Source organism: Hylobates moloch, unplaced genomic scaffold, assembly GCF_009828535.3.
Source record: "Hylobates moloch isolate HMO894 unplaced genomic scaffold, HMol_V3 SCAFFOLD_11, whole genome shotgun sequence".
Lineage (NCBI taxonomy): Eukaryota > Metazoa > Chordata > Mammalia > Primates > Hylobatidae > Hylobates > Hylobates moloch.
The window spans coordinates 46,398,733-46,419,925 of record NW_026652286.1 but is presented as its reverse complement, the minus strand read 5'-3'; the positions used below and the strand labels follow the sequence as shown (position 1 = coordinate 46,419,925).

Sequence of the window (21,193 nt, the reverse complement as noted above, 5' to 3'; positions counted from 1 at the left end):
ATAACCACAGTTAATGTTGCCAGGCTTAGCAAATAAAAATGCAGGATGCCGTGGGCAAATTCCAACAGAAATGAAAGCTCTGAGCTTTCCCAGACTAGGGGAACTACTACACTTCCTCTGCTGAACACACTTAGACACTGTTGTTGGATTTGATGAGTTCTAGGTCTCCTTGGTTACCCTCCAACGTCCAAACAATAAACCTAATCCGCTGGGCAAGATTTCTGGTAACCAGTAAATGTCTGCTACGATCTTGCTGATAAAAGTGAAGGTTAGTTGACTCTTTTTTTCCATCTCTTGAAAGCTCTGTTGATTTGGTAGTGTTTCTCAGAAATGAACTGAGTAAGAATTGTCTTATAAAAAACACTGTTTAACAAATTTAAATATAAATCATCATTGGATCTTGTTAAAATGTAGATTCTGATGCAGCAGAACTGGACCGGGCTATGAAATTTTGTATTTCTTAATAAGCTTCCAGAGGACATCAGCACAGTGGTCCTCCTAATCACACTTTGAATTGTGACAGTCAATAGATATTTCAAATATGCAGGTACCTAGGCCCTATGCCAATGTATTGATTCAGAATCTCTGGAGGCAGTGTCCAGGAATATTAATTTAAACAAACTCCTAGGGAGATATGAGAACCACTGGTCTATGGGTTTGAAATATCCTCTATCTTATTCTCAACTTGTTCATTTTGTTTCTGAAAGCCCAGTGCATGTCCCTCCTGCTTGATGCTTTTTTCATTGACCACCTCAGATGTAAATTCATTAACAGTTGTTGGCAGCACTTGCTATTTATCATGGGCTTTCTTTTCTTACATATATCCTGTCTCCTCAGATGTTATTTCTCAAAATGAACAATTATATAGATTCTTGTAGCCTCAGCTCCTACCATAATGCTTAGCAGAGAGTAAATGTTTAATATGTATCATGGATAATAATGGTGATGGTACTGGAAGATGAATTTCTCTCCAGGACACGTGACTGTTTCCCAGGCCTTGTGTGATTAAAAGAACGAGAGTCCTGCTGACTCCACAAAAGAAACAATCGCTTAGCAAAAACTGCAACTCCCAACTATGGCGTGTTTTTCAGAAACTGGTACCACAATCCTTTTGTACCTTGGTAGTTTGGATTTTATTATGGTAAATGGCACTTTAAAGGAAATGAAGTAATACTTTGAACTTATTATGTCTTTTATCTGTGAACCTCAAAGCAGCCTAATGCCATTTATTAAGTTACCATACAGCCATGATGTAAATATTATCATACCCTCCTTACAAAAAAGCTGACTAGGGAAAGAGTTGTAATATACTTGGCCAAAATCATAGCCATTCTAAGAAGGCCAAACCAAGAAACGGAGGAGTAGCTAGATGGCTGACAGGTCAGCACTTCTCAGCATTTCCCAGACCTCAACTTAGGTGAGCATTCCATAGGAGAGACGGCTAAGAAGTAACGGAAGACTATTTCAATTTGGGTGAACCAATTTCCTCTTCCTCCGTATTCCCATTACCATTGCTCTTGGTATCTTGTGATGCTTATACATTCTTATACTAAGGTTAAATGCCGACCCATCTTCCCTCAACAACTTCCTCATCTATTTTCCAGTAATCTTGTTCTCCCTACCTCCTAGTTTACTATATAGCAGCAGAGCTATTAGGTTGGTACAAAAGTCATTGCCGTTTTTGCCATTACTTTTAATGCCATTATTTTTAACGGCAAAAACCGCGATTATTTTTGCACGGACCTAATAAAATAACTGCCAGCTGAGGGGATCTGAAATGAGATTGGAACCCTAGTTTGACCGCTCACGAACTCGGCCTCTTAGGAGAGGTGTCTCAGGGAGTCAGTTTCTTCTTTGTGTGTGAAACGGGAAAGGACTACGCCCCTCTACTGAGGGATAGAAGCGATAGAACGCGATTCGTAAACTGCACATCACTAAACGGATACCACTTTGTCCCCTTACTATGTCATTCCTTGTTTAATTTAATGCCAGAGCCACACAGCGCAGCATAACTAATAGGGATAGGGCGTGTCCGTAAGGAACTACCTCGAGGTAGATCTTTTTCGAGGAAAAGGAGGGCGCGAAGCTGCTGGGAGTCGTAGTCTCGGCGGCAGGCTCCGCTGAGCTCAGACAAAGGAAAGAACTACAACTCCCGTGAGGCAGTGCGCGGACAGCTCGCACAGCCCCTTCTCCCCCAAGCGGCGCGTGCCCCCAAGAGAAAGTGGGGGCCTGCGCGCGCGCTAGGGACCTGCAGGGCAAGCGCAAAGGCAGCTTGCTAGTGGTAGCCGTGAGAGCACATCGAGGAAAGGAGACCCTTGGCAAATTAAAAAATAAAAAGAACCGTGCACTACTACCTCAGCACCCGGACGGGCTGTAAACCCGCGCTACATCGGAGGCGTGGAGAGCGCGCTCCCGGGCTCCAGTCTAGAGCTTCGGGGACTTAAATCAGCAGAGGCGGGAAGGGGCGGGGCCTAAGGCGCGGGGCGGGGCCGTAGGCGGTGCGGGCGGCGGCGGCGGCGGCGGCGGCGGGGCCAGGACCCAGACATCTGGGACTGTTGTTGTTCTCTCGCGGCGCGACCGCCTCAGTCACTTCGCCCAGAGACCCGGACCTGGTCCGCTGGGGAGCAGGCGGCCATAAACCCCCTCTCTCCCGGTTTCCTGACGCCGCGGCGGGAGCTGTTACAAACACCCTGCGGTTGGTCTCCGATGCCCTTCAGTGAGGTGGGGACGCCTGGACCCTGGTGAGCGAACCCCAAGCCACCCCCCCACCCCAACTCAGTGTCTTCGCCGGCCCCCGGCCCGTACACCTGTCTGGTCGCCATGGCTGAAAACACAGAGGGGGATCTGAACTCCAACCTGCTTCACGCCCCCTACCACACCGGGGACCCTCAGCTGGACACGGCCATTGGGCAGTGGCTCCGCTGGGATAAGGTGGGTACCTGGTCAGCCCGGCAAACGCCGTCGCCTCCCCCACACAGTCTGCTCTTTCCTGTGCCCACCTAGCGCCCCGCGGGCTGCAGAGGAGATGGCTCGGGACACCGAGCGGGGGGCAGCGGAGCAGGGCGTTGCCACCCACCTATGCGTGGGGTTCCTCCCTCGGACTGCCAGAGCCGGGCGGCAACATTTGCATCGCTTCCTTCTGCAGTGCTCTCAATTGTAACCTCCCTTCCTCTTCTTTATACCCTCCTTCCCTTCAAGTGCTGTCTTCCCTCTTTCTTCCAAAAAAAAAAAAAAATCATCATTGTAAGTTATACCCTAAACAGCGATTTCCTTTCCCTTTTTCTCCCTTGACTTCCTTCTCCACATACCTAAAAGTGGTTTCTGGCACCCTTACTGGGCGTTTCTAACCGCTATCCGCTTTAGTTCTGGTCTGGTGTGTTTCCTCCTTCTGTCGCTAGGTAGTCGCTGGTCTTTTATCACTCCCTGGTATTATCTAGTATCACCTTTTGCTCTTGGGAAAGGCAAGGCGCTTACCTCTTCTTTCTCCTGCTGGCAGCTATTTTCCGGAATTAATCTGTTCAAGGAATCGTGTTTTCCAGGTTTCATATGGTACTCTTAATACAGGATTGTTTTTGCCTTAACCATTACTTCTCTACCAACACCTCCCCACCCACCCTCCGCCCCCACCTCCAAGTTGTTGTGGTAATTAAACCTTGTGCGGGCATTTGGGATGGATTTGTGACAATCAGAATTAAAATGCAGCTATCTTACTTGTAAAAGAGGTCCCTGGTGGCTCCAACAGAGGAAGATAATCCAAGCTTTTGCTTTGTCAAGTGCATAAAATACCTTTGTTGAAGTAGAGAAGGCAGCACATTTAAAATGGAATTAATGACACTGAATTAAGGAATTTGTATGGTAGTATGTGACATCATGTACAGATGAATTTCCTTAAGGCTTCTCTTTCTGAAAGTTTTGTTTTTACTTTATTCATTCATTCATTCAGCAAAAAAAAATTGAATGCTGAGTGCGTGTTTTAGGTCTTGTTAGACCCAGGAAATACTTGTGAGGAAAATAGAAAGGGTTCCTGCCCTCAACAAGCCTCAGTTAGCAGATAAGGAAGACCAACAAATAAGCAACTACAATGAGGTATTTGATGTTAATTGGTCATATGTATACTGGACGAATAATTCTCCCTCTACAGTCTGAACTAATGCTTCTCAAACCTTAATGTGCTTACAGATTACCTGGGGATCTTGAAATACAGATTCTGATTCAGGAGGCCTGGGGTGGGGCCTTGGATTCTGCCTAAGAATGAATTTCCGGCCGGGCGCTGTGGCTCACGCCTGTAATTCCAGCACTTTGGGAGGCCGAGGCGGGTGGATCACGAGGTCAGGAGATCGAGATCATCCTAGCTAACATGGTGAAACCCCGTCTCTACTAAAAATACAAAAAATTAGCCGGGCGCGGTGGCGGGCGCCTGTAGTCCCAGCTATTCAGGAGGCTGAGGTAGGAGAATGGCGTGAACCCGTGAGGCGGAGCTTGCAGTGAGTGGAGATCGCGCCACTGCACTCCAGCCTGGGTGACAGAGCGAGACTTCGTCTCAAAAATAAAAAAAAAGAATTTCCAGGTGATGCTAATGCTGCTGGTCTGTGGACCACACTTGGAGTAGCAAGACTTTTTGTTCTCTTTAGGTGCCACTTTTAACTATACGTTTCCTAATGAGCCTCCTGATTGATTTTTTTTTTTTAAACAAGGTCTCACCGTGTTGTCCAGGCTGGAGTGCAGTGGGGCGATCTCCGCTCACTGCACTCACTGCGGCCTTGAACTCCTGGGCTCAAGTGATCTTTCTGCCTTAGCCTGCCGAGTAGCTGGGACTACAGGCACATGCCACCACGCCCAGCTAATTAAAAAAAAAATTTTTTTTTTTTTTTTTTTAGAAATGGGGTCTCACTATGTTGCCCAGGCTTGTCTCGAACTCTGGGCCTCAAGGGATTCTCCCACCTCAGCTTCCCAAAGTGTTGGGATTATAGGCATGAACCACCACACCTGGCCCCTGAATTATTTTTAAAAGATTGTTTGAATGAATTTACATTTATTGATTGTCCATTCTATGCCTATATATTGTTGGGATATTACTGAAATATTAAAGAAACCTGTAAAATGCACATAAAATAATAATGCTAGAGTAGTTTTGGTGGCAATTAAATGGTTTGTAGGCAGTCAGTTCTTACAGTTCAAAAGTAGGAGTAAACGGTGGACTGAGATGCTCAAGGAAGACTTCATTAGAAGATAGGATACATATAAAAAGAATGAAGAGAGGTCAGACACGGTGGCTCACGCTTGTAATGCCAGCACTCTGGGAGGCCAAGGTGGGCAGATCACCTGAGGTCAGGAGTTCGAGACCAGCCTGACCAACATAGTGAAACCCCATCTCTACTAAAAATACGAAAAAAAAAAAAAAAAAAGCCAGGCGAGGTGGCACGTGCCTGTAGTCCCAGCTACTCGAAGGCTGAGGCCAGAGAATCACTTGAACCTGGGAGGCGGAGGTTGCAGTGAGCTGAGATCATTCCACTGCCCTCCAGCCTGGATGACAGAGTGAGACTCCATCTCAAAAATAAATAAAAACAAAATAAAATAAAAATAATGAAGATAAAACTTCATTGAAAGTGGAAGATAAATCCTTAATTTGTATTTAAAGTGCCTCTGAATATAAGGCATTAGCTGAAACCTGTGAGAGATAGAAAGATGAAATAGATATGGATCATATCTTTAAAGAAAATAGAAGGGAAGAAAAAGCATAAATAATAGGAGCAAGTAATAAGTATGCTTAACAGAGGAATAGATTAAGTAATTTGTTAATTATTTAATAAATATAATAAATTTCTTCATTGATCCTCTCTTAATAGGAGAGAATACATTTAATGGAGAAATTGTATCTACTGTAGATTGATACTATAGGTAAGCTAGACTGTCTCAGGGCACTGAAATTTAGAGGGCAGAAATATAAAATAAGATCAGACTCATGGCATTTCTTACATTATATATTGATGGCATGTGTAATCTTTTAACATAGAGAAACTGAGTTTAACACCTGATGAATACCTATTTAATTAAAAAAGGAACCAAATGCCACCAATTCTTCATGACTCAGATGAGGCATATAATAAGTTATAAATTGATTAGAGGTCAATTTGCTACTTGCATTGATCACTAAAATTACTAATCTTAGTCTTGGTGTATTTGAAAAGTCTTTATGAAAAAACTGTTATTTGTGCTTGAACTTTCAGACTTAGTTAAAATTAGACTTGCTAACATAAGGAGAACTATGACAAGCATAGAGAGAAATTTTAATGTGTGTATTAAGAACTTTTATTTCTGCTGTTGCTCAGGTTACATAGAAAACTTCGGAAGGATGTGTAAAGACCAGGTCATAGAAGGGCTTTAGTATGTCTTGAAGGGCTTAAATACACACAGGTGTGTGTGTAAATGTTAAAAAGAAAACAACGCAACAAGACAGGTGTTTATTGGGGCAGTTTGGGGTACTCCATGTAGTTTCTATGGGGTGGCTTTCTGTTGGTAAATTTACAAGTCCAGTATGTGACCTTCCATTCCTGAGCCTTCAGCCTAATTTGTTAGCCTACCTTGTCTCAGGATGGACTCACTGTGCCCAGTGCCACAGAAACTGATGTCTGAATTCAGAATGTTTTATGAATGTATGGTACAGATGTAATAGCTAAGTAGATTTGTTTCTATTCAGGGCATTTTCTAGATGCACCATAGGAGAAGTCAAAAGAAGATTTTTGGTGGCCATGAAATCAAATCACAGGGAGTCAGATATATGACATAAACATTTAACAGCATCAACCTGTAATAAGTAAATGCACACATCTCCACAATGGGACTATCCTACCACTAGAACCCAGCAAGTCCTAGATCAAGGCATTTGTCCTCCAGGCAGCGAACAGATGACTCTACTACCAGTGCTCTCTCCTTCTATGCTCTAGGGCTAAGTCACTCACCTCCTTCCTAGTTCTTTTTTTCAATGCTTTCATACATTCTGTCAAATTATAGACCAGTTTTGCTGGCCCAGAAGCAGGTTCTCTCAATATAATATGTCCTGTTCTTTATCCATTGTCAATTTTCTTTTTACAAGCAGTCCTATATGTAAGATGTTAGGCACTGGCAAAGTGGATGGGTCAGTGGCTGGATGGGGAATAGAGCTGGGACACAGGGCAGAGCTGCTTAGCCTGCTATAGCAGCTGCCACAAAGGTGTTGAACTTCCTATATATCGACAACGATGTGGAGGCAGGAATTGGCCATGGCATTTTAAGAAATAGCAAGTAGAGCACTGTGGTCTCAGAATGTAGGTCTGTGTTGAGAGGGAGTATCATGTAAAGTTCAAGGTAGCATAGGCTTATAAAAAGCCTGAAAATGGAAATAAAATACTTCAATATAAGCCAGTGATTCAAACATTAGTCTAATGGTAGAAGTTTTTTTTCAATGTCGCTCGCATGATTTTCTGTGTTTCCTAATGTAGCCCAGATAGAAAATGTGGTGAGCAAATTTCCTTTTAAGTCATCATTATGCGATGGGAAATACACCCATGACATACCTCTACAAAGGTGGTCTACTCCAGGGTCATTGCATAGAGACCCAAAGAAATTGTGGACATTGTCCAGTTGGGGAGCTTAGATGGGAGCTTGGATCTGCCACCTAGTTCAATCCAATTTTTATAATACCAGTTTATGTAACATTTTTTGTTCACGTTTTTCTAATACTGAATTTGGCATTTAATCAATGAAGAGTACACAGTATACACATATGACTTTATTACTTTTGGGAAATGCTAGTCCTTATTCCTTGAATTTATTTCTGTAGTGTTTCAACTTTGGTAAAATGCTCTAAGTCTCATTTGCTATTCATAGCAACAGTGTGTTAGGCAGGTAGTAGTTATCCCCATTTTTACAAGTAAAGAAACTTAAGCTCATAAAAGAAAAGTGACTTGCTCAAGGAGATATGGCTTTTAAGTGGAAAAATTGGGACTCAAACCTAGGTCATCTGACTTTTACTCTATTCTTATCACTATGGTAGACTCCATAAACCAAATGTTTAATAAATGTTAGTGACAACATAAACTAAGTTTCAAGGCCCTCATTAAAACCATTTTATTGGCTTTTATAAAGCTGGAGTAGGATGTAATATTATGCAGAATAAATTGCCATGGATTTTTTTTTTTAAGAGCTGAACAGTTGCTTTGGTCTCCTTGGCAACACAGTATTCTTCTGTCCAAGAAATTTGGTACATATAAATGAATATTTGAATTTTTCTTTTTAGAATTCAAATTCATTTTTTTCTTTTTACTTCCAAATTTCTTACATTTTCCCCTATTTTCATCATTTTATTTGCAATTTATTTTTTTGAAGAAATACATGCTTATGATTTTAAAAAATAGTACAGAAGAGATTATAATGGAAAACAATGATCCTAACTGCCTCTTCTTTTCCTCAGTTTGCTCCTTATAAGTCATTTTAAGTTTCTTTTTAGTTATTTTTGTGGTTACCATGAAAAGACTAAGTAATATACTAGAACCATTATTTCTTGATGTATTTTAAAGCTTTAGATATTATCTGTCAAATATATCCCTATGCTATAAAAAATGGCAATTCACTCACTATTCTCTATGTCTCCTAAATTTTGATAGTTATGCTATTAGCATTAGTCATTTCGAAAGTTTAAACAATATAATTAATGCTAGCAAAGTTTGCAGGACAATAAGTGCAACTAGCAAACAGGGCTTCCAACTGGCCATTCTATTTAAGAGGAGACTGGCAGAAAACATTGTATACATAAAAACAGAGAAAACCCATCCCAGCTTATATAAGGTATCTAGCGTAGTCAAATACACAGAAACAGAAAACAGAATGTTGGGTACCAGCGGCTAAAAATCTATTGATGTTAGCAACTAACTAATGATCAAACTATAAAAAGGAAATAAGCTGCATGAAAAATAAGTAAAGCAATGGATACAGGAAAAAAACTGAGTTAAGTCAGGGAACACAAGAACTTTATGTTTTTTAATTAAATAAGACAATTATTCCATCAAATAAGGAAACACGCTATGAAAAAGGAACAGGAAACAATAATGAGCTCTTGGAAATTAAGAAAAAAAGTTACACCCCCACGCCTGCCAAATGCAATAGAAAATATAGAAGTTAAAGTTGAGGAAACAGTAAAAGGAAATAGGAAATATGAGGAAGTTGACATGGAGTAACTTCCCCAGAAATCCAATGTAAAGAAATCCTAGATGACAATAGTGTACTGATCCACACTGGGGTTCCAAAAATATGTCTTGAAAAAGAATTCAGCATCTATGCCATAAATGTAAAAAGCTGGAAGATGTTAGTAATATGGTGAAGATGGCGTGTTGTTTCCAGTCAACAACATTAAAAAAAAGGAACAGAAAAGAAAAAGCAGTTACCCAAGGAAGGGAGGGAGGGAGGGAGGAGGAAGACAGGAAGAAAGTGGGAAGGGAGGGAGGGAAGGAAAGAATGAAGGACCCAAATAAGCAAGGAAAGACAAAGCTGAGTAAGTTAAGTTATAGTCTAAAAATGAAGCCAACTAGAATGGGGCATCATTTTGAACAATTAATTGATGGATCTTAAGGAAAGAAAAACAGATGTCCAGGACTTTTTCATCTTGCTAAACTGAATTTCTATACCCATTAAATAACTCCTCATTTCTTCGTCCCCAAAGCATCTAGCACCCACCATTCTGCTTTCTGTTTCTATGAATTTGACTAATCTAGGTACCTCATATAAGTGGCATGATACAATATTTGTCTTTCTATGACTAGCTTATTTCTCTTAGCGTAATGTCCTCATGGTTCATCCATGTTGAAGACAAGATTTCATTTTGATTGTAGAACAAAATGTACATGTTATCAAGTTGTTTTGGGTTTGGGCTTATTGCGCTTTGTTTCTTGCTACTTTTTGTACATGGAAATTGCATCTACTCCTCAGTACCCACTGACCCCTTCCTCCAGTTCTTTTTACACTGTAGGTTTAGTCCGTTTGTTCCTTTACTATCACTGTAATAAGTTCTCAGGGAGGGGAGACAAGTGTTTAAGTCTTTGATCTTGAACCAAAAGTCTTTATACTTTTATTTCTTCAAATTAAAAATGTACTTGAAACTGAAAACAGCTAAGATGTCCTTCAATAGGTGAATGAATAAGCAAACTGTTGCATATCAAATATTATTCGGTGATTAAAACAAATCAGCTGTCAAGCCACAAAAAGAGATGAGCTATCAAGCTGTGAAAAGATGGAGAAAACTTAAATGTAGATTGCTTACTGAAAGAAGATGGTGTGGAAAAACTACACAGTGTAGTAATTTTTCCATAGATATATTTGAAAAGGAGTGATTCATATTTGAAAGCCCTTCCTGTCTCACCTGACAGTTTTCAAAATAGGTAGTCTAGCACTTCTGTTTGTTATTTGGGGGACTTCTTTGCCCTGTTTTTTTTTTTTTTCTTTCATAAAAGCTGTTTGTTTAGTTCCTTCAAGTTTTCCTTTTTTTCTTTTTGAGACGGAGTCTCGCTCTGTCGCCCATGCTTGGAGTGCAGTGGCGCAATCTCGGCTCACTGCAAGCTCCGCCTCCCGGGTTCACGCCATTCTCCTGCCTCAGCTTCCCGAGTAGCTGGGACTACAGGCGCCTGCCACCACGCACTGCTAAATTTTTTTTTTTTTTTTTTTGTATTTTTAGTAGGGACGGGGTTTCACCGTGTTAGCCAGGATGGTTTCGATCTCCTGACCTCGTTATCCACCCGCCTCTGCCTCACAAAGTGCTGGGATTACGGGCGTGAGCCACCGCGCCTGGCCAGTTCCTTCAAGTTTTCTACAAGGCCATTAGAAAACCTATTCGGATATGTCTTTGATCTAAAATTATTTTCCCGGCTTGGCCAACATGGTGAAACTCCATCTCTGTTAAAAATACAAAAAATCAGCCGGGCGTGGTGGCACTTGCCTGTAATCCCAGCTACCCAGGAGGCTGAGGCAGGAGAGTCACTGGAACCCGGGAGGCGGAGGCTGCAGTGGGCCAAGATCACGCCACTGCACTCCAGCCTGGGTGACAGAGCGAGACTCCATCTCAAAAAAAGTAAATTTTTTAAAAAGTATTTTTCCTATCTCTTCCTCTCCTCTTATTTAAAAAATCAGAAAGAATATGGAGAATCTAATAAAAAGGAATTTATCATCATTTGATTCTTCCACGTTTTACTTGTGAGATACATTGAATTAACAAAAGAATATACATCTTATTATATTTCATTAGCTCAGGGTTTTTGTTTTGTTTTGTTTTGTAGAGAAACAGGGTCTCACCCTGTCACCTAGGCTAGAGTGCAGTATGATCATAGCTCACTGCAGCCTCCTGGGCTCAAGTGACCCTCCCACCTCAGTTTCCCGAGTGGCTGGGACAACAGGCACAAGCCACCACACCTGGTTACATTAGCTTAGCTTTCATTGATAATCCCTGGATAATCTAAATCAGAATTCTTTCATCCTTCCTTTTGGAGAGACAGCACAATTGGCTTGTCTCATGGAGAAACCTGTTTTTACCTAATTTATGTCTGTTTGGTTTTTTAGAAATATTTTCCCTCAAAATAAAAGGTTGATTAGTAATTTAGTGCAGATTTTACTGAAGGAGTGTTGTTTTCATCAGTCAACTGTGGTCTGCATTACTACTAATTAGTACTGAGGCTGCTGCCCTCTAGTGTCGGGAATTAATGGAGAAAATTATCTATGCTGGTGAATAGACAGGAAGGCAGTGAGAGAGTGTCGCCAATCCTCATAAGATCTTTTACACCAAGTCATTTAATGAGCAGTGCATCTTACCAAACAAAACAATGGAAATGGTCATATTTAATGCCTTAAAGAGTATGAAGACTATAATATGGTAAATGAAAAATACCATATCTCTCTGATTCAAAGATATTTTAATGTCTACCTTGTTAGAAAACCTCTTTAATGTAAGTAGCAGTTTTATGTTGTGTTTCTGCTTCAGAATTTTTTCACGTCATTTTCTCTCTGAAATATTTCATTATTTATATAAGTAAAAATGAGGAAAAAACCTAAGTGTCCATGAATAAATAAATGGTAACATAAACTGGAACACTCTGGAGTGAAAAGAATAGCATGGCTCTATATGTATTAAAATGACCTCCAAGATATGTAGATATAAAGAGAGATATAGATACATAGGTATATAGGTTTATTTTTTTTTAAATTTTATTTTATCATAGTAAGAACACTTAACATGAGATTTACCCTCTTAACAGATTTTCCAGTATTCAATACAGTGTGGTTAACTGTAGGTACAGTGCTGCACAGCATATCTCTATAGTGAATTCATCTGGCTTAACTGCAACTTTATGCCCCTTGCTTAGCAACTCTCCATTCCTCCTTCCCTCCCAGCATCTGGCAACCACCATTCCACTCTTTAATTCTATGAATTTGACTATTTTAGATACCTCATAAGTGAAATCATGCAGTATTTGGCCCTCTGTGCAAGATATACGTGAAATAAGCAAGTTATAGAACAACATGTACAATTTGATGCCATATATATAAAAAAAGAGTTAAAGCAAAACTGCATTTTACAAGTATGTAGATGTGTAGTAAAGGTCTGGAAGAATGTATTACAAACTGTAAGCGGCACCTCTAAAGGTGGGGTCTGGGAATGAGAGTAATGGTCAATGATTGATGTCTGTAGCTTTATCTGTATTATTAGTATTTTTAAAATAAGAGAAATGTGTTACTTTAATTCATAATAATTAAAGTAAAATTTAAAATATAAATAAAAATTAAGTGGTCAACTGTCTGACATTGGCTTTTAAGGGCAATAGGAGTTCAAAGTCAGGAAGATTTTTTGTAAGAGGTAGAATTTGAGCTGGGACTTGAAGAGTAAGTAGGATATGAATAGATAATGGATATGGGGGCAAAAATTTAAAGTGGGCACATAAGAATAATAAAATGGAAAATGACACTGATCAGGGAAATGAAACTGAGCAGGAGGCATGCAGAAACCATGAACAGATTTCTTAAGTATAGCGTTATGTATTGTGCTACTATGGCGAGTAAGTATAGGTGAAGGAAAACTAGTGTTTATGAGTGATCATGTAGCAGACATGGTACTTACTAGATACTTTCATGTAGAAAGCCTCTTAATTCTCCCAAGGATTGTTTGAGGTAGTTATTTCCATTTTTTTAAGCCTATGCACAAACCCAGGCTCAGAGAAGTGTAGAGAAAGGGGACTATTTGAATCCAAGAAGGTTTCGAACTCCTCTGCCCTTTGGGATCTGACCCCAACCTTTCTAATTTTTACATTTGATGTAATGAGAAGTGAACTCTATTGCTGATTCTTGGCTGATTAATCTGGCTGCAGCATGTAATTAGGATGAGATGGAATGGAGTTATGGAGGGGATCCTAGAAACTCTCATAGAAATGTAGATATAAAAGTTTTACATAAGGATGTTTGCTTTGTAAGAAAATCAGGGAAAGAAGCCATAAGACTCACTAGCAAATTGATCTGTCTTCTTTTTAAAAAGACAGAAAATGATAGTTCCCATTTCGTTAAATCATATATTTTGCTAACTTTGAATCACATCTTTTAAAAGAAAGAAATTAGAATTTAAATTCACATGTCCACCTCTCTGATTCCATTCTCCTCCCTTCTTCCTTTCCTCAAAGTAACCAAGGCATATCTAGGAATACTAGGGTTTTGTTTGATTTTCTTGTTCAGTTAAAATATCATTTTGTTTTTCACTTAAATGAAGATAACTGTGGGAGGCTGGGTGTGGTGGCTCATGCCTGTAATCCCAGCATTTTGGGAGGCCAGGGCAGGAGGATCGCTTGAGCCCCAGAGTTTGAGACCAGCCTGGGCAAAATAGGGAGACCTCATCTCTACAAAAAGTAAATAAAATTAGGTGGGCGTGGTGGCATGTGCCTATAGTCTCAGCTACTTGGGAGGCTTAGGTGGGAGGATTGCTTGAGCCTGGGAGGTTGAGGCCGCAGTGAGCTGTGATGGCACCACTGCACTCCAGCCTGGGTGACAGAGTGGGACCCTACCTCAAAAAAAAAAAAAATTTTTTTTTTGACAGATATTGCCAAATTGCCTTACAGAGAGTGTGCACCAATGTATTCTTCTACCAACAATATATAAAAGTGCCTGCTTTCTCAAATTCTTGACTCTACCATGCAGTATCAAATATTTTTTCTTTGCCATTGTGAAAAATAAAAATTATATTTTATTTTAGCTTTAATTTCCATTTTTCTTATAAGTGAGGTTGTATATTTTCATATACTTAAAAGATAACTGTATTTCCTTTTCTATGAACTATTCATATCTTTTGCTAGCTTTTCTATTGAGTTATTAATCTTTTCTCCTGTTTTAATGCTAAAGAAATAAGCCTTTGATTGATTTATCATGTATTACAAATGTTTTTTCTCAGTTTGTCTTTTGAATTTATATATGTAATTTTTATCATGTAGAACATAATTATAATTTTATTGACAGCATAGTATTTCACTTGGTAAATATATCATATTTAACCATTTCCTTTTTGCTGGATGTCTTAAAGTATTCTGATTTTTAAAAACTATTTTGAATAATGCTGAGAGCATCATTTTGCATATAACTTTTTCCCTTAGATTATTTCTATAACATGTAAAGATGACATATACATGATATAGAGGTATTTAACTTCTGGGAAATGCAGTCAGACCATAATTGTAGCCTAATTTCAGAAGAATATGAAATTTGGGCTTTATTGAAAAAGAAAAAGCATATTATTGTTTCTTGGTAGTTTTCATGCTGATGGGCAGGGTTCTCCTGTTAGTAGTATTTTCACCATTTCAAAATATGCATTAAACATCAAGCCATGAATCTTTTGTCTGGTATACAGGTATACGTTAAATTAAGCATAAAACTATGGAATCTCAGTTGACAGAAACCTAGATATTATCTTATTTAAGCTCCTACTCGGAATAAAAACATGTTCTGTAGTATCCCAAACAGGTAACTTCCGTATGAGAACATTTCTGGTATAATGGAGTCTTATCTTACTTAGGAGTTAGATTCCAAAGTCAATAAATAATGTTAATGGTGTAAAATTTTAAAATCACCCTTGTAAACCCTTAAATTGTCCAAGAACTACAAGATACATGATTTCAAGTATCTATCCTTATATAGTAATATATGAGAATATGTAACATATGTAGTAATGTGCCATATATAATAGAGCACATACACAAAATACAATTTTAATATTTAGGAGGCAGGGCTAAATACATATAGTGGAGTACATGTAAGCTAAGTGTAATAAAGCCATACTATATAGTGCAGTGTTGTAGGGTAGAAAGATTTCTGCTTCTAGAAATGACAGATGAGGTAATTTGGACAATCTTCCTCCAACAACTGGAAAAAATAGATAAAATATAGATTTAAAAATCTGTTTGAAGGTGTTATTTAATGTTAGTCAAGAGTTTCCAGTTCAAGATTTGGAAGAAGAAGGAAATTCCAGGCCATAATCTAGAAGAAGACAGAAATTCAGAGAGCTGAGTTTAGTATTTAGGGCCACTTTTGCCCAGGGCACATTTACTGATCAGGATAGGCAGCTAAGAAGATTGGCAGTCTTTTTGTTAGCCTTGCTAGTATAGCAGGACAAAAATTGGAATCTAGGCCCTACTGCGGGTGGAGACCCTGAAAACACTCTTACTTTAGGTTAGAAGTTCAAAGGGCTGCCCTGTAAATACTGGTGAACTCAAAGTAAACACTCCTCGTACAGACTATATTCCAGTTTTGGGTCATTTGGATGGCTTGGAAATTGGATTAAAGTGAACCTAGATTGCTAGTGCGTTCAGCTGCCTAAGAAAAGCAAAACAACAAACAAACAAACAACAACAACAAGTTTCCTGGAGGGAGGTAGCTTCATCTTAGTTTCCAAATTATTCCTACTAATAATATTTTAAATATAATACCTAATATTACAAAATAATATAAATATAATAGTACAGAGTCAAAGATAACCAAACATATAAGGAAGCAAGTCAACATAGACAAGAACCTGCAGAAACAACAGATAATGCAAACTGACCTGCAAGGGCTCCTATATTTATCAAATGTAGACTTTAAAATAACTAAGATTGTCAAGATCAAGAAGAAAAAAGATTAAAATTGAGCAGAGAGCAGAAGTAAGAGTAATCTCATAAGTTAAATTGGTGGAGAAATGAAAATAATACAAAGAGTAAATTTTTAAAAATAGAAATTCTGAAACTGAAGAAATACAATAACCAAAATTGAGAATTCAATGAACAAATTTAACAACACTTTAGAGAGGAATCAGAGAGAGAATTAACAAACTACAAGATAGGTCAGTGAAAAATATTCAGAACAAAGCATGGAATGACAAAAAGATGGGGGGAGAAGTGGGGGAGTAAAAGAGAGGCTATGAGACATAAGATGATACAGGAAAAGGTCTAACATGCTATTCATTGGAATCTCTTAAGGAGAGGAAAGAGATAGTTACTATGAAATTTCCTAAACCGATGAATGACATTAATCCACAGGTTAAGAGTTTGGGGTTACAAAGGAATATAAATCATTCTATTACAAAGATATATGTACACGTATGTTCATTGCAGCACTATTCACAATAACAAAGACATGGAATCAACCCAAATGCCCATCGGTGATAGACTGGATAAACAAAATGTAATAGATATATATATATGTAAATATATATATATATACAATGTAATAGATAATATATAAAATGTAATAGATATATATCTCCATAGAATACTATGTATACATAAAAAGGATTGAGATCATGTTCTTTGTAAGGACATGGATGGAGCTGGAAGCCATTATCCTCAGCAAACTGACACAGCAACAGAAAACTGAACACCGCATATTCTCACTTACAAGTGGGAGCTGAACAATGAGAACACATGGACACGGGGAGGGGAACAACACACGCTGGGGCCTGTCCAGGAGGCGTGGGGAGGGAGAGCATCAGGATAAATAGCTAAGGCATGTGGGGCTTAATACCTAGGTGATGGATTGATAAGTGCAGCAGACCACCATGGCACACATTTACCTATGTAATCGGCACATGTATCTGGAATATAAAATAAAGTAAAATTTTAAATAAATAAGAGTTTGGGGTTAATTTGTATTCTGTAAACTTTTCTCCTTGATTACATAAGTAATCCTTCCCTATAAAGATATAAGGAACAATCACATTTTTTTTTAGTTTTGTTTTTCTGTGCATTTATGTGTATTTTAAAAATATGGAATTGTATTGCACGTATGGTTTATATACTTACCCCCTTAATATATCTAAGTGTTTTTGCATATTAAAATTCTATTGTGGTTTTTAATACATTATTTTAATGTATTATTACATCAGCCTTTTTATTTAACCAGTTTTCTGTTAACATGTGGCTTGCTTACTTTTTTATTATTATTAACATTACTTTAGTGAATATCTTTATGACTAAATCATAACGTGCATCCGTAAGTATTTCCTTGGGATAAATTTCTAGAAGTAGAATTGCTAAAACAAAGACTATTTAATATTTAAGCTACTTAAAACATTGGCAAATTGTCATCTGAGATGTTGTATCGATTTATAGTCCCTCTGTAGCAGATTGTATTTTTAAAGATGGCTGCACCTATATGTCCCATTCCACATGCTCTTCTTATTGTGTGACTTTGGTACTCCTCAATTGAAAGGTGGGATCTGTGTTCCCTCTGCTGGAACCTGGGTGGACCTTTGTAACTGTCTAAAGAAATACACTACAAAGCAGGTGCGGTGGCTCATGCCTGTAATCTCGGCACTTTGGGAGGTTGAGGCGGGAGTATTGCCTGAAGCTAGGAGTTCAAGCCCAGCCTGGGCAACATGGCAAGACCCAATCTCTACAAAAAATTAAAAGTTAGCCAGGCATAGTGGTGTATGCCTGTAGTCCCAGCTACTTGGGAGGCTGAGGTAGGAAGATTGCTTGAGCCTGGGAGGCGGAGGCTGCAGTGAGCTGTGTTTGCGCCACTGTACTCCAGCCTAGGTGACAGAGTGATACTCTGCCTCAAAAAAATAAAAATAAAAATAATAAATACAGTGCAGTGGAAGCTAACCTGCGTTTCAGAGCTAGGCCATAAAAGGTAATATGACTTCCACTTGGCTTGCTTGCTCATGGGACACTTGCCTTTGGAACCCAACATTGCAAGGAAACCAAGGCCACAAGGAGTGGCCTCTGTAGGTGTTCCATTTGATGGCCTCCACTAGGCCCCAGCCTACAGTCAGCATCACTGCCAGATAGACAAGCCTACAGCAGGACACAGACAAGCCATTCTGGCTGTGCCCTTTCTGAATTCCTAACCCATAGAAACTGTGAAAGAGAATTAATGATTATTGATTGAAACCATTAAGTTTAGAGTGGTTTCTTACTAAGCCATAGCAATAAATATACTCTCATTCTCCAGCACTGGGCTTATTCATTTTAAAAACTCTTAATCAAGTTTTAGGTGAAAAAATGGTATCTTGTTTTGATTTTCATTTCCTTGGTTACTAGAGTTAATTTTCATTCCCCAGCACCGGGCTTACTCATTTTAAAAATTCTTAATAAATTTTTAGGTGAAAAATGGTATCTTGTTTTAATTTTCATTTCCTAGATTACTATTGGTGTGGGGGGAAGCAATGGTTAGCGTGCTAGGTATAGATATTATTTCAAACTCAGTAAGTCTAATACTGAACTCATTATCTCTCTACTCCCAACTTGTTCCTCACCCTCCTTGCTCCACAATCCAACTCTTACTAATCTTTCACTCTTCAGTTCAATTATTACTTACACTGGGTGCAGTGGCTTCACACCTGTAATTCTAGCACTTTGGGGAGGCCAAGGCAGGAGGATCACTTGAGCCCAGGAGGTCCAGGCTGCAGTGAGCTGATATATCCCCACTGTACTCCAGCCTGAGCAACAGAATGAGACTCTGTCTCAAGAAAAAAAAAAAGACAAAAACACAAACAAACAACCCTACAAATACGCCAAAGTTTCAGTGGCTTATACAGTTAAAGTTTATTTCTTGCTCACATTACAGCCCAGGGCTGGTCCATGAGGTAGGAGGTAAAGGAGGGAGATTTTGCTCCGTGAAATCATTTATTCCATCTTGTTGCTACATACTCCTCTAGGTCCTTAGAGTCCTCTCTGTTTAATGGGTAAATGGGGAAAGAGGAGTGGTGGGGGAGTAGGTCTGGGGCTAGGCATGGAAGTGGTGCACATCTCTTTCATATCCAGTGACCACAACTCTGTCACACGGTCTCATTTAGCTCCAAGGGAGGCTGGCCATGGTGCCCAGGGAGAAGAGTAGAACACGATTACTGTTTTTTACAGGTGAGGATACTGGAGTGAAATTACCTGTTCCAGTTCATAAAGCTAGTGATAGATGCTACTGGAGCCCTTGAACTTAGTATACTTAGTGCCTCACATGATCACTTACTGACAAAACCTGTGGAGTTTGAAAAGTTAATCTCAAAAATCATCACATCTGCTTGGAATCTAAAGTCTAAGGAAAGGTGAAGTGACTTGTTCAGGATGATCTAGCTAAGCAGTTTCTGACTCAAGATCAGGGCCAAACCTTCTAGAATTATAGTTCAGTGATCTTTCTCTCCTGCAGTGGTCTACTGAGCACATTAGCCATCAATTGGATTCTTTGTTGGTCAAGAAAAGTATGATGTGTCAGAATATTTGTAGAAAGACAATAAACATTTGAAATATTTTATGTTGACTACCTTATATGAGAAATATTTTTTACTTAAAACTTAACAGAGACAAGTTTGACTATGTCATTGAACAGTAAAATTGAGCTCAATGTATGTGCTTTGTTAAAATTATAGTTTTTTAAAAAAAGATAGGTATTTTTTGAAACAAAATAATTAACTTTTTTTAATTTTTCACACTAATTTGGTATATCTAACATTCATAAGTGATAATATTTCAAGGATTATTGTCTGCTTTGGGGGTACTTAGTACTTCATTTCGTGGATATGATTTTTGTGTTTATTAAGCAATTATTCAAACAAATCTCATTTTATATGATGAGTATATTTTATATTCAAGTTTTTTATCTAAGCCAAATTTATGTTAATTTCTACCAATTTTTTAAAGTTAGGGAAATTAAATTTAGAATTACACAAAAATTATTTAAATAGGAAAGAATGATTAGTTTAGCATGAATATATTTTGGACTTAATAAGGAAACATCTGATTTAGAAAAGCTGTTCTGCTCCAAGACTCTAGACTTGGATCTTCAAATTGGCTTACCCTCAGAAGTAAATGTCAGCTGTGTTTACCTTTCAGATTTTCAGATTGCACTTTCCTATTTTAACTTCTAGTTAGAAATAAACTTTGAAATTTGTTTGTCTTTCATTCAAGATGAGGGGCAAAATAATAAATAGATAAAATAAAAATGTTTTTCTCTGTAGTTATATAAAACTGGTATTTATTATTTAGACACAAGCCTCTGTCAGTAACATTTAAAAATGTTATGTACAATTTTGCAACTTTAGAAGTATTTGAGTTATTAAGAGTCAATTTTGTATATTGGCTCCCCTTTAGATGTATAACAATATTAGAATTTGGGATTTTTTTTTTTAGACAGAGTTTCACTCTTGTTGTCCAGGCTGGAGTGCAAATGGCATGATCTCCGCTCACTGTAACCTCTGCCTCCCAGGTTCAAGCAATTCTGCTCCAGCCTCCCGAATAGCTGGGATTACAGGTGCCCACCACCATGCCTGGCTAATTTTTTGTATTTTTAGTAGAGGCGGGGTTTCACCATGTTGTCCAGGCTGGTCTCAAACTCCTGACCTCATGTAAGCCATCCACCTCAGCCTCCCAAAGTGCTGGGATTACAAGCATAAGCCACCGCGCCCAGCCTGAATTTGGGATTTTTAATATATATTATGTTCTTTTAGATCTGTTCCAGTCTTCTAAACAATGCGATTCATGTGTTTGAGTTTATTTAAGCTGTTAGGTTTTGTACTAGAATACTAATAGAGTAGATTCAAATTGTGTTAGAATTATTAAAATAGTAGGTTTATAAGATAAGTAGGAAAAAAGATTTACAGGCAAACTCTTTAATATGGTTTGGCTGTTTTGTCCCCTGTAAATCTCATGTTGAAATGTGACCTCCAGTGTTGGAG

General features: G+C 38.6%; 1 protein-coding gene across 3 annotated transcripts in view; it reads left to right on the top strand.

The window, feature by feature from the left end:
- The first annotated feature begins 213 nt into the window (after window positions 1-213).
- PGM2L1 (phosphoglucomutase 2 like 1) overlaps window positions 214-21,193 on the top strand; it is a 68,334-nt gene continuing 47,354 nt past the window's right edge. Inside the window, exon 1 of one of the 3 annotated variants that reach the window (XM_058446752.1) lies at window positions 214-268. In XM_058446752.1, coding sequence (XP_058302735.1) covers window positions 236-268 — 33 coding nt within the window. In that variant the 5' untranslated portion in view covers window positions 214-235. Of the gene's footprint in view, window positions 269-2,509; window positions 2,932-21,193 lie in introns of those variants that run through there. The other 2 variants (XM_032166931.2, XM_058446755.1) reach the window with 2 other exon arrangements.